At 40.6% G+C, this 13764-nt stretch overlaps 1 protein-coding gene across 3 annotated transcripts in view; it reads left to right on the top strand.

The window, feature by feature from the left end:
* mitd1 (MIT, microtubule interacting and transport, domain containing 1) overlaps nucleotides 1-13764 on the top strand; it is a 42540-nt gene that overhangs the window by 8072 nt on the left and 20704 nt on the right. For all 3 annotated transcript variants that reach the window (XM_043691675.2, XM_043691676.2, XM_087988087.1), the window contains exons 4-7: nucleotides 1650-1786; nucleotides 2491-2577; nucleotides 4083-4198; nucleotides 7025-7085. In XM_043691675.2, coding sequence (XP_043547610.1) covers nucleotides 1650-1786; nucleotides 2491-2577; nucleotides 4083-4198; nucleotides 7025-7085 — 401 coding nt within the window. The remainder of the gene's footprint in view (nucleotides 1-1649; nucleotides 1787-2490; nucleotides 2578-4082; nucleotides 4199-7024; nucleotides 7086-13764) is intronic.

The following is a 13764-nucleotide window of genomic DNA, read 5'->3' as shown; positions in this document are numbered from 1 at the left end:
CACTAGAAATTAGATTAGATTCCCTACAGTGTGGAAACAGGCCCTTCGGCCCATCTAGTCCACACCAACCCTCTAGACCCATTCCCCCAAACTAATGCACCTAACTCTACAGACAATTTAGCCTGGCCAATTCACCTAACCTGATCATCTTTAGATTGTGGGAGGAAATGGGGGGAAATTCGCAAATGCCACACAGACAGTCGCCCAAGGCGAGAATTGAACCCGGGTCCCTGGCGCTGTGAGGCAGCAGTGCTAACTACTGAGCCACTGATGATGCCGGAAGCAATACCAATTCTGCAGGCTGCTGAACTTCATGAATGGAGTTACACTGATTAAGCAAATGGAGAGTATTCGATTATATTTTTGTCTTGTGCCTTCATAGAAAATAGGAGCAGAAGCATGCCATTCAATCCTTTAAGTCTGCTCATCGTTCAATACAATCATGGCTAATGATATGATTCAATACCCTGTTTGCACTTTCTCCCCATACCCATTGATCCCTTGAGCACATTTGGATGAGTACATCACTGCCATGTCTCCACAGCTGATTGAGGGATTCTATGTTTCCAGGAAAAGTCCAAGGTTTTTGGCACTCCAGAGTACTGTCAGAGAACAGGCACTTGGTCAGTCTCATGCCGGAGATCCCATTGTTGTGGCAGCCATTAAGAATGTCATTTTAATGCACAGGCAGATTTGGGGAAGCAGTTTGTTGGAGATACTGTGCAAACTGACTTGAATAATGGAGGACTCCATCAATTTATATCAGTTTATATAGCATCTGGCTGCCTCCGTGAAGACATTAGCAGCTGCCTTGGAGAACCTTGAGCGGCACGGTGGCTCAGTGATTAGCACTGCTGCCTCACAGTGCCAGGGACGCAGGTTCAAATCCAGCCTCTGGCGTCTGTCAGTGTGGAGTTTGGAAATTCTCCCTGTGGTTTCCTCCAGATGCTCCAGTTTCCTCCCACAATCTAAAAATGTGTAGGTTAGGTGAATTGGCCATGCTAAATTGCCCACAGTGTTAGATATACTAGTCAGGGGTAAATGTAGGGAAATGAGTCTGAGCGGGTTACTCTTCAGAGGGTCTCTGATTTTTTTTAAGTCAAATTCAAATTCTTAAACTGCCATGGTTGGTTCTGCAGACTTGGTTCTGCAAAATATTCTTTGAGATATCTGAATTTACCATCATAAAATGGTCTTTATAAACTTAATTACCGAAATATATGTTAGAATATTTGTTACCTTTTATCACTTGCTAAACAAGATGCATTTCTTCCCAATAACAAACTAATTGGAGTCAAGGTGATAGTACTAAAAAGTAATAGCTGTAATAATGTCTGCATTTTAGCCATAAAAGCAATTCAAATTCGCATTAAAAATGAAACTGTACAATGGTTGAAAATATGATATTCGGAAAGTACATTGGTATGTATTTGCTAAATAGTTTTACCATATAAAATCCACATTTCCAAAGCACCGGCTTAAAATGAAATTCCTGGATGGTAGTCAACCATGTTACGCTATATAGATGTAGAATACTTCATTGGAAATATAGAAGTGTGTGTATGACAATTATAATGCTTGCTGTGTCACTAAATTATTAAAAAGTTATGATTTTTTTTGTACAACCTTTTGTTAATTATCTGTTTCAGAAGGGAAATATCATGAACAGATCAAAATTGCAGAAGACGCTACTGGATTTAGTTATGAAAAACTATTCAAACCATATTTGGATCAGTTTGTTACTGAAGTATGGGTAGAAGATCCGTACATTAGGCATGTTCATCAGGTGAAAAGCAACCTAAAGTTCCATTAAAAGTTGTACTTCAATAAGTATTTTTGGCTTAACTTCAGTTAGTTGGCAAGACTATTGATGCTGTCAGTTTGTTACTAACGATCTACCAAATGCTAATATTTTCAAAGCAGGTGAGTTAAGGGAAGTGCTGTTTTATATTAATGCCTAGGATTTTACTCAATTTACCAAAAAGGGGGTCAGATAATTTAACTCACTGGACAGCTAGTATGCAATGCAGAATGATGCAAACAGTGTGGTATTAATTTTTGCATTAAATGAGGTTACCATTGAAGGACTCTCCTTCTCAACCTCTCTCTTCGCCTGAGGCTCAGTGACCCTCAGGTTAAATCACCAGTAGTTGTCTGTCTATAAGAGATCAGTCTCAGATGGTCTTCTGTGGACTGTGGCATCTTGACCTTTACTCAATTTATCAGACAGAGGACAGTTACAGACCAAATATGATAGACTCAATGTATTCTGAGCAACTAATAAATGAAAGGAGGTAAGGGACTACTGAATTGAGAAACACCAGTTGCCATCTAAACAATTTACAAATATAATCAAAACATTAAACTGTTGAGATTAATGTAAACTAAAATGTTGAAGCAGACAGTTTTCAATTTAATGAAAGACAAATCTATCACCACTGTTTTAAAAACCAATACTTTATACTGATTTTGTGACATTTTATTTTATAGCTATACAACTTCTTGAGATTTTGTGAGTTGCTTCTAAAAGGACCTTGCAAAGTAAAAACTATCCATCTACTGACTTCTCTTGACAATGTAGGTAATTTAAAGTGTATTGTAGTGCGAATATTAAAAACCATTGTCTTCGTTGTAAACCAGAAATAAATTCAATATAAGAATTGCAACTCGTGGATTCTGTAAAGTGTTGGATGGTGTAACATGTTGGAGTATAAACAATGTCTCTGACATTAATGTTGACAATGTTTATTTATGTATCTTTTATAATTCGTGCACTGTTTTTGTATTCCCTCAATTTTTTTCCAAACAGAATAAATCTTGATTTAAATATTTTTTCACCCCACACAACATTTCACAATCATTGCTGTATCAACTGTGAGGAGGTGGACAAAGAAAACATAACCTAGGGAGGGAGAACCAAATTTTACCAGTGAAGAGTTGTCAGTGGATTTTTATTCTTGTCGTTATGGGAACTAAAAAAGACTTCTGGTAGAGCATCTGAGAGCAAACTTTGCCTTGAAATTTCCAATTATGGGATGTAGTAAAAGCTCAAGTTAAGTTCCTATTTTGAGTTGGGACTTTGAAGACCCAATGTGTCCATGTGCACATGAAGCTTAAACGTGTGATTGCAGGCTTTACCTTTTCTCAGCCAGATTGCTGCATGATTCTCTACAATGAGAATGAGATTGCCATAGCCATGCAGAAATGAGCTGTTTGCAACTTTTTTTCAAATTGATTTAATTTGAAGTTTTTTTTTCATTTTACCCATTTTTTTCTAATCAACCTGTTATTACACACCTCTGGAGCAGGTGGAACTTGAACCGGGACTCTTGGTCCAAGGATAGGAATGCTACCACTGGAGCACAAGAAGGCCCTAATTTAGAGCCGTTCCTAGCAGGTGTAAAGCTTACTGAGGTGTAGCTTTTGAGAAAATCAGCTAAAAATCAAAGCCTCCAGTTCGACAGTAACCTCAACACATCTCCCTACTCCCTAATACTGTGCAGTCCTGACAATGCTCACCCTTTCCCCAGTGAGACCCATAGGCTCCAGCATGAAATGTAAGTGGCCATTTTAAATTACAGTTAGTAATGGGCCTTCATTCTCTCCTGTTGACTGGAAGATAGCTGCAATTGATATGCACCTTGGAGCAGAGAAGTTACAATCATCCTTCACCAGTCTTTTCTTTAACAAGTCACTAAGATGTCTGCAAGCATTTGTTCATTCAACAAATTTGTGTTTGATTTGCATATCAGATGTAAGAGCAGGAGAGGCCTGGCAATTTTTATGTATTACCTAGCTACACATTCCATTGGGATAATAGCCATAAGCTTCCTGTCAATTATCCACTTACTCAGTTATGGAGAGTAAATGCTACAAGTGGACATCACTGAGGAACAGTGAGAAAAGAATTTCAGGAAATGCCAAACGTGATTGATTAGTTACCTTATTTTTAAGGGTTCTACAAATAAGCCTGTTTTTATTGTAAGCATGCATCTGGGAATGTTTATTAATATTACATTACTGGTTTCATTCCATTAGTGAACACAACATGTATGTATTATTTCCTCTTTCATGTATTATAGAATGGTGGTAACTCACAGCAAATCAGTGGCCTTGAAGAGATAAAGCAGTCATTACAAAGTTATGGGGTAAAATTGGATGTGAACCATTCCTCTTCGATACATGACCGAGAAATCAGGTAGTTTTTTTGTCATGTTGTATTCTATTTGAATTGTGATATTATTCATGTCATTTCAAGTACTATTTGGTTTTGTTCAAATATCAGAATTGCCTATTTTCAACATGTTTTGTTTTCAAGTCAGGATGATGTGACTTCATCTCCCCTCCAAAATGCAATTAAGACTATGCTAGGATTGGTTCAAACACAATTAAAATTTGATCCTGCTATTTCTTCTTCAACAAACATTCATATGACGCATTGCATCTTGTACAATGTCTCAAGACATGGAGGAAGGCACAGTCAGATTCATTGTGACCATGTTTGATTATTCAGTTCTGATCCTATTCCTGCTTTGATCCTTTTAATCCAAGAACTATATTAATTCCTTCTTGAAAACTTTGGCCTCAGTTGCTTTCGGTGACAAAGAATTTCATAGCCTCACAACATTCTGGGTGAAGAAATTTCTCTTCATCTGTCCTAATTGGCCTATCCCAGACCTTAGACTGTGACTTTGACCCCTTGTTCTGGACTGCCTGATCATCGGCATTACTTTGCATTATATTTACTTTTTATTAACCTTGTCTGATCGTGTTTGAGTGTAGTTCGTTTCTGAGCTTTTCTCTAGTTCAGGTCTTATGGCAGAGTAGTGGGATTCTAGGACATGAAGGCTTTCAAGAAAGTGTGGAAGAAATTTACTTCATTGATACCAGGATTGCATTTACATGGCAGGATTGGAAATTTTGTGGTTGTTGCTTTAGAGCAGAGAAAGCTAAAGGAAGTTTGGCCTATGTATTTGAAATTGTGAAGAATTTAGATAGTTCATCTTTGTTTCTAGTGAAGTGACAATATCAGAAGGCACAGATTTAAGGTGACTGATCAAGGGCATGAAGAAAAATGTTTTTACCAAGTGATCTATATGGACTTCAATAAGGCGTTCAACAAGGTTCCCCATGGAAGACTGGTTAGCAAGGTTAGATCTCATGGAATACAGGGAGAACTAGCCATTTGGATACAGAACTGGCTCAAAGGTAGAAGACAGAAGGTGGTGGTGGAGGGTTGTTTTTCAGACTGGAGGCCTATGACCAGTGGAGTGCCACAAGGATCGGTGCTGGGTCCGCTACTTTTTGTCATTTACATAAGTGATTTGGATGTGAGCCTAAGAGGTACAGTTAGTAAGTTTGCAGATGACACCAAAATTGGAGATGTAGTGGACAGCGAAGAGGGTTACCTCCGATTACAACAGGATCTGGACCAGATAGGCCAGTGGGCTGAGAAGTGGCAGATGGAGTTTAATTCAGGTAAATGTGAGGTGCTGCATTTTGGGAAAGCAAATCTTCGCTGGACTTACACACTTAATAGTAAGGTCCTAGGGACTGTTGCTGAACAAAGAGACCTTGGAGTGCAGGTTCATAGCTCCTTGAAAGTGGAGTCGCAGGTAGATAGGATAGTGAAGAAGGCATTTGGTATGCTTTCTTTTATTGGTCAGAGTATTAAGTACAGGAGTTGGGAGGTCATGTTGCGGCTGTACAGGACATTGGTTAGGCCACTGTTGGAATATTGTGTGCAATTCTGGTCTCCCTATCAGAAAGATGTTGTGAAACTTGAAAGGGTTCAGAAAAGACTTACAAGGATGTTGCCAGGGTTGGAGGATTTGAGCTATAGGGAGAGGCTGAACAAGCTGGGGCTGTTTTCCCTGGAGCGTCGGAGTTTGAGGGGTGACCTTATAGAGGTTTACAAAATCATGAGGGACATGGATGGGATAAATAGACAAAGTCTTTTCCCTGAGGTGGTGGAATCCAGAATTAGAGGGCATAGGTTTAGGGTGAGAGAGAAAAGATATAAATGAGACCTAAGTGGCAACCTTTTCAACAGAGGGTGGTACGTGTACGGAATGAGCTGCCAGAGGATGTGGTGAAGGCTGGTACAATTGCATTATTTAAAAGGCATTTGGATGGCTATATGAATAGGAAGGGTTTGGAGGGATATGGGATGGGTGCTGGCAGGTGGGACTGGATTGGGTTGGGATATCTGGTTGGCATGGACGGGTTGGATCGAAGGGTCTGTTTCTATGCTGTACATCTCTATGACTCTGATTGGATAGGATTTGGATTGCACTGTCCAACAGAATGGCAGGTTACAAATTCAGTAGTAGCCTTCAACAGGGAAATCAATAAATGCTTGAAAGAGGAAAACAAATCATTGAGAAGCATGGAAAGTGGGGGGCACTATATGGATTGTAAAGCAAATGCAGTCTCCTCCTCTACTGTGCTACTCTAATTCTAACTTGCGTACAATGTAATCTTTGCCATTGTCAGAAATCAGTCCAGTAACCTGTAGTATGATGTCCTTTCATTTATGCTGATTGTTCCATTAATATAAAGCAATACCTGTTGGGTTTAGCTAGTTTCTCTACATTCTTAGATGTTTGTTTAATTTCTTTACAATGTAGCAGCAATACTTAAGTCCCATTCTTTTTCCTCTTTTCACAAAACTTTAAAGTGAAATGAGCAACAGACTGTGTCAAACTTTATATATGTTTGTTTTTTATGCAACTCCTTTGTTCCCTAATTGAAGATATATAGAATGACTTAAATACAATGGGAATATTCAGTTTCCTAATAGGTTTCTGGAGTTCTTTCAAGTGCCTAGTTTAATAACTCTTTTACAAACTTAGACTTGCAAGTTTTCTTTTCTGAACATATTTATACAATGATGTTTAATGGATGCATAATATTTGATGTTTTGAGAATATTTCAAATGTCCTCATTACCATTTGTTGCATGTTTCTTCAGAAAGCAGTATTTTCCTGGAGTTTGAGTAAAACAATTTTTTTTTCTGTGACAGATTCAACAATGGATGGATGATCAAGATTGGAAGAGGATTAGATTACTTTAAAAAAACACAGGTTTGTTTCAGTTAAAATGGATTTTCTGATTTTATACCACTGCAAAAAATTAAATCCAAATTATAGTTTTCTAAACTGTACAGATCTACAAACTGGCCAGATTAGCTCAATTGGCTGAATGGTTGGTTTGCAAAGTAGTGTGATGCCGACAGGTTGGGTTCAGTTCCTGCACCAGCTGAGCTTACCATTGAAGGACTTTCCTTCTCAACCTCTCTTCTCACTTGAAGTTTGGTGGCCCTCAGTTTAAATAACCACCAGTCATCTCCTCCTAATGAGAGAGCAGCCTTATGGTCTGGTAAGAGTATGGCAATTTGACTATTACCTGAATAGTTATGCATAGTATCAGGCTTTAAGAAGGTAAGTTCAAATCTGACATTGACAGCTGTTGGAATTTAAATTGAACAAATAATGCTTTTGTGAAGCATTAAAAGGATCTGGTTTTAAAAAAAATCTGGTTTGTTGGTGTCCTTTAGGGAAAGAAATCTCCACCTCGAAGTGTTCTGGTTGTGCGTGCTGAAGTGTTCTCTAAGGTGGCCTAACAAGCCACTCAGTTCAAGGGTAGTTAGGGAAGGGAAACAAATCCTGGCCTTGCCAGTGATACCCATATCCCATGTAGGAATTTTAAAAAGAGAAGGTAGAAAAGTTATTAGAAGTGACTGAAACAGTGATCAAAGATGTAGGTTCAATGGAAATGTTTGAATGTGTGTGGAGATGTAGCAAGCCCAGGGCATTTAAGAGCTGTATTTCAAAGTACTGGGAAATAGTAGGCATTTCTACCATAAATGATAATGTTAGCACAAGGGGGCAGGGGGCTGTCTACCTGACTGGAAGATGTTGACAGCATAAGATGGAACAAAATCATAGAGAGATTACCAAACCTTAGGAATTTAAAATTGATGTATTGGGTGGAAAGAGCTATTGTGAACAAAATGGTCCAGATTGTATTGCCAATCATTGCACAATGAGACTATGCAGTGCAGCATTTACCAACAATATTTGTACACATGATTTAATTTTAAAGCTTGGGAGAGAAAGAAGAGGTTGATAATTAAGAGACATTGACAGAGAGCTTAAAATAAAACTCAAGCACAAAATAAATTCTGAAAGAATGAGATTCCGCACATAAAACTCTCAGGTCTGAGAGATTGTTTGGCAGCAATTATGACTGATCAGGTACTATTCCAGTAATAGTCATGTTGCCATTGTCTTACCAGACCATAGGGTTGCTCTCACATGAGAGAGAGAGATGACTGGTGGTGATTTAACCTGAGGACAACCACACTTTAGGCAAGGGGACAGGTTGAAAAGGAGAGTCCTTTATGAAAACCTCAGCCGATGTGTGAATTGAACCCATGCCGTCGGCATTACACTGCTTTGCAGACCAACAGTTAAGCCAATTGAGCTAAACTGGCTGGTGATGCCACAATTGGAGTATTGTGTTCTGGTTTGGTCACCTTGCTATAGGATGCTATTAAACTGAAAAGAGTGCAGAAGAACTTTACAAGGATGTGCCAAAACTCCGTGTTCTGAGTTATAGGGAGGTTGAACAATCTAGGAGTTTTTTTTCTTTTGAGCGTAGGGGACTGAGGGGGGATCTTATAGAAATGTGTAAGATCATGAGAGGCATGGATAGGATGAATGCACTTAGTCTTTTTCCCAGGGTTGGGGAATCCAGGATGAGAGGGCAGCAGTTTAAGATTAGAAGGGAAAGAATAAAAGAGAACATGAGGGGCAACATTTTTACACAGAGGGTGGTACGTATATGGAATGAGCTGCCAGTGGAAGAGTTTGAGGTGGGTACGTTAACAACAATTAAAGTACATTTTGATAAATACATGGATAGGAAAGGATTAGAAGAATATGTGCCAAGTACAGGGAAATGGGGATGGACATTTTAGTTGATATTGACCAGTTTGGGCCAAAGAACCTGTCTCTGTGCTGTGAGACTATGACTCTAATTAAAAATGTACTTATACCTAAAAATGCAACAGCATGCTTTCTGCCATGTTTAGTGAGTAACTAATAAGCTCTGCAGTATCTCGTCTTTATCAAAAGAGAAAATGAAAATGCTGGAAATACTCAACAGATTAGGAGGGAAACAGTTAACACTCAAGGTTCGTGATTCTTCAACTTGATAAAATGTCCATGATAAAATGTCCATTGGAGCAGGCACTAAGGCAATATCATGAATGCAGAAGGATGGATCAGTCTTCTGAGGAGGAGAACAAGGACACTGGGGTAAAGGATACTGATATGATCCATATCAGAGATCAGCTGAGATGCTTGCTACCTGCCAGAAAGAACCTCAATGACACCTGCTTCCAAGAGAATAGCTGGTTCAGCACACGATTCTAAACTGTTCCAGTTTTTTGGTCTTAATTCATAAACCTTGTTGGCATTGTAGAGGTGACTTTCAGCTTCTGTTGGCTTTAGTTTTTGCACTCTTTTCTGATTTGTAAATAAAAAATCACATATGTGTTTGTATTTGTCTGATTGCTTCCCTTACATTGCAGTGGGAAGATACTGCCCTGTATAATGCTGGCTTAGAGGGAGTTTAGACAGAATGTAATGTGTGTGGTGTGGTGATTGAACAGCAATGGAAGGTAAGAAAATGGGGTTGCATATGTGAAGAAGGGTCAGATATCCCAGCTATGTTCTGTCCCGTAGTGATTGCTGTGTCATGACATCCTCATTGTGCAATGATTGACAAGATTGATAATGCTTGTCAGGGTGCAAGGCTACCTTTTAAAGATGGCTCTGGGCTGAATCTTACATCTTTTGGCAAACCTGAATTGCAGTGATTACTTTTGGAGGTTTGTCACCACCAGGTGTACCAAGATCACTTGTCGTACCTGACCAAACTCACCTCATTAATTGCCCATCTTGCCTGTATGGCACTTCTCACATTCAGATTTTTACCCCAGCTCACCATCGCCTTTTCCACAAACTTTTGCCCCTCCAGCAGATATCTGCCCAAAGACCAGCATCTCTTGCACCGAAGCCATCTTTAAAAGGTAGCCTTGCACCCTGACAAGCATTATCAATCTTGTCAATCATTGCACAATGAGGATGTCATGACACAGCAATCACTACGGGACAGAACATAGCTGGGATATCTGACCCTTCTTCACATATGCAACCCCATTTTCTTACCTTCCATTGCTGTTCAATCACCACACCACACACATTACATTCTGTCTAAACTCCCTCTAAGCCAGCATTATACAGGGCAGTATCTTCCCACTGCAATGTAAGGGAAGCAATCAGACAAATACAAACACATATGTGATTTTTTATTTACAAATCAGAAAAGAGTGCAAAAACTAAAGCCAACAGAAGCTGAAAGTCACCTCTACAATGCCAACAAGGTTTATGAATTAAGACCAAAAAACTGGAACAGTTTAGAATCGTGTGCTGAACCAGCTATTCTCTTGGAAGCAGGTGTCATTGAGGTTCTTTCTGGCAGGTAGCAAGCATCTCAGCTGATCTCTGATATGGATCATATCAGTATCCTTTACCCCAGTGTCCTTGTTCTCCTCCTCAGAAGACTGATCCATCCTTCTGCATTCATGATATTGCCTTAGTGCCTGCTCCAATTGTGCAGTGCCCAGCATGCCAGGGGTGGATGCAACACTCTGTGGGCATCCCCAAGACTGGACCAAGCTGTAGATCCGCATCTTCAGCAGCCCTATACTCTGCTCCATCAAAAACCCTTGTTGAGGCATGGGCAGCATTATATCTGCACAGCAGGGCCTATCATGCTTAGTTGAAAGATGGGCACAGAAAGGGCAGGAGAATTTCTTAGATACCAGAACAATCATTGATAGCGAACCCTGCAGATGAGGGCTAAGCACACTACCATACAGTGAGCCATGCTGGATGCAGGTAATGGGGTCATGTCTATATTAGACATCCACATTCTACCTCAACACTATACACTATCCTGAACATACCATGGTAGCTGAGTGATCATCACGTGTCAGCAAGAATGGGCTACGCCATCCTCCTAGGTAAAAACGAGGACTGCAGATGCTGGAAACCCGAGTCTGGATTAGAGTGGTGCTGGAAAAGCACAGCAGGTCAGGCAGCATCCAAGGAGCAGGAAAATTGATGTTTCGGGCAAAAGCCATTCATCAGGAATAGAGGCAGGAAGCCTGCAGGATGGAGAGATAAAAGAGAGGGGGGTAGGGGTGGGAAGAAAGTAGCAAAGAGTACAATGGGTGAATGGGGTTGGGGATGGAAGTGATAGGTCAGAGAGGAGGGTGGGGGAAGGTAGCAAAGAGTACAATGGGTGAATGGGGATGGGGATGGGGATGAAGGTGATAGGTCAGAGAGGAGGTCAGAGTGGATAGGTGGAAAGGAAGATAGGCAGGTAGGACAGGTCATGGGGATGGTGCTGAGCTGGAAGGTTGGAACTGGGGTAAGGTGGGGGGCAGGGGAAATGAGGAAACTGGTGAAGTCCACATTGATGCCCTAGGGTTGAAGTGTTCCGAGGCAGAAGATGAGGCGTTCTTCCTCCAGGTGTCGGGTGGTGAGGGAGCGGCGGTGGAGGAGGCCCAGGACCTGCATGTCCTCGGTAGAGTGGGAGTGGGAGGGGGAGTTGAAACGTTGGGCCACAGGGAGGTGGGGTTGATCCTCCCGACTTTACACCCACATCAGTCACTGATCCTGACACTGTACATGACACTTAAAGTCCTTGCATGGTTCACACACACACACCCTGGGAAGTTGGACTGGCCGTTAATACCATCATCGCTGATAATTACACTATTATTGAAATACCCAAGTTAGATTTGTAAGCACATATCTAATTGCCATTGATCATCACCTGACCCCTAAGTACCCTCAAACTGAATGCAATTGGTGATGCAATGATTGCAAATCCAGTATAGTGTTACGACACAGGTATACCCCCCTGCTTAATTCAAACCAGCAACACCGAAAAGATTTATCCTGTGCAGTAACCTATGAAAATTCAAGAGGCCAAGAACTATTTAAAGTAAAAAGTAATTTTATTTCTTTCACTATATCAGAGAATAATTAACAACTATTTAAAACTCCTTCCTCTAACCTATCTTTTACTTTCCCTTCTATAATACTAGTCCAATAAAAGTCCCCGATTAGGATTTACCAAAAAATTCAAATTTCAAAACCAGCCAACTGTCAATTCTTCTCTTTGTATCTTCCTTTATAGATTTGCTCTCCAGGTCAGTGTCGATGTTTTTTTTCCTCCGTGCAAACTCCTTCTCTAAACAGGTACCTCTCAGAGAGTTCTTACTAGCAGCCTACATGTGTTGGTCTTTTGGCTGTTCTCTCTTAACTGTTCAACTTTTCCCAGTCTTAGACCCCCAAGACATTGGATTGTGTCATTGGTATTAATATTGTCAAAATACCAAATTCAAACTTGATTGAATTTTGTTATTTTGGGACATAATTTAAACTGGTCAAATTTGAGGTTTTTTTTGTCTCCAGGTAACCCAGCTAATCTAGCTGTTCGACCAAATGTTACATTTAAAAGTTTCCAGTACACTCTGTGCCTCTCTAAGCCTTTCAACTCTCTTAAAAGTACAGTACACCCCCATCTGCATAACAGTAGCTGCATGTCATAAACAGCTTTATGTTTTGGTCTCTATGAAGTACTACCATCCAGCAAACATGGACGCTGTATTTTCAGCCATCAAGCTGATACACACTACACCCATCCTGGGTGCAGTTCAGCTGTTTCCTAATAGCATTTGCTTCTCGAGAAGGGAAAGTAATGGCTGGCAATACAGCTCATGCTGCATACTGTCAGCCTTCACACACGGTACTCAACAAACAATTTCAACTCATCCTCCCCAACTGCCCCTGAGCTCCAGCACTACACCTTGCTGATGTCTGCCAAGTCCAGTTTGTGGAATGGTCAGCACTGGTCATGTTGATTATGAAGCCTAATGGGTCAGTTCACCTTTGTGGGGATTTCAAACAAATGCTAAATGGCTTTTCGCAGCCGGATAAATGGGGTATCGTCAGCCTGTGTAACTTTTCAGCAGATAATGGAGAACATTTTACCGGGTGTACCCCAGGTTGCCATTTAGCGAATTTGGACATAGTCCTTAGACGTTTCTCCAAGGCAGGTGTGTGCCTTAGAAGGGAAAATAAATGTGTTCCAGACACTTCAAGTGATCTAATTGGGCTACAGAGTGAACAAGAGCAGGTTACACACATTGGAAGATAAAGTGAGGGCGATCAAAGGTGCCCCGCTCCATGTCTCTCCTGGATCTTAGGTCTTTCCTTGGGCTTGTGAATTATTATGGAAAGTTGGAAAGTACATACAGAACCTGACCTCCATTCCTAGCACCTTTGCATCTACTGGGAATTTGTTTCCGTCAGGCAGGGATACTAGGACCCATGGGCACAACCTTAGAATTAGAAGGAGTCAATTTAGAACGGAAATGAGGAGATATTTCTTTAGCCAGAGAGTGGTGGGCCTGTGAAGGCCAGGACGTTGAATGTCTTCAGGACAGAGATTGATAAATTCTTAATCTCACAAGGAATTAGGGGATATGGGGAGAGTGCAGATAAGTGGTGTTGAAGTGCCCATCAGCCATGATTGAATGGCGGAGTGGACTCTGGCCAAATGGCCTTACTTATGGTCTTATGTTTCTTTGTGCTCCATCTGTATAGGCCACAGTCAATT

This window comes from Chiloscyllium plagiosum, unplaced genomic scaffold (assembly GCF_037043375.1).
Source record: "Chiloscyllium plagiosum isolate Xiang-an unplaced genomic scaffold, Cpla_swu_hap1 HiC_scaffold_6, whole genome shotgun sequence".
Classification (NCBI taxonomy): Eukaryota; Metazoa; Chordata; class Chondrichthyes; order Orectolobiformes; family Hemiscylliidae; genus Chiloscyllium; species Chiloscyllium plagiosum.
The sequence above is the reverse complement of the archived record's forward strand: the minus strand, read 5'-3'. Positions and strand labels throughout refer to the sequence as shown.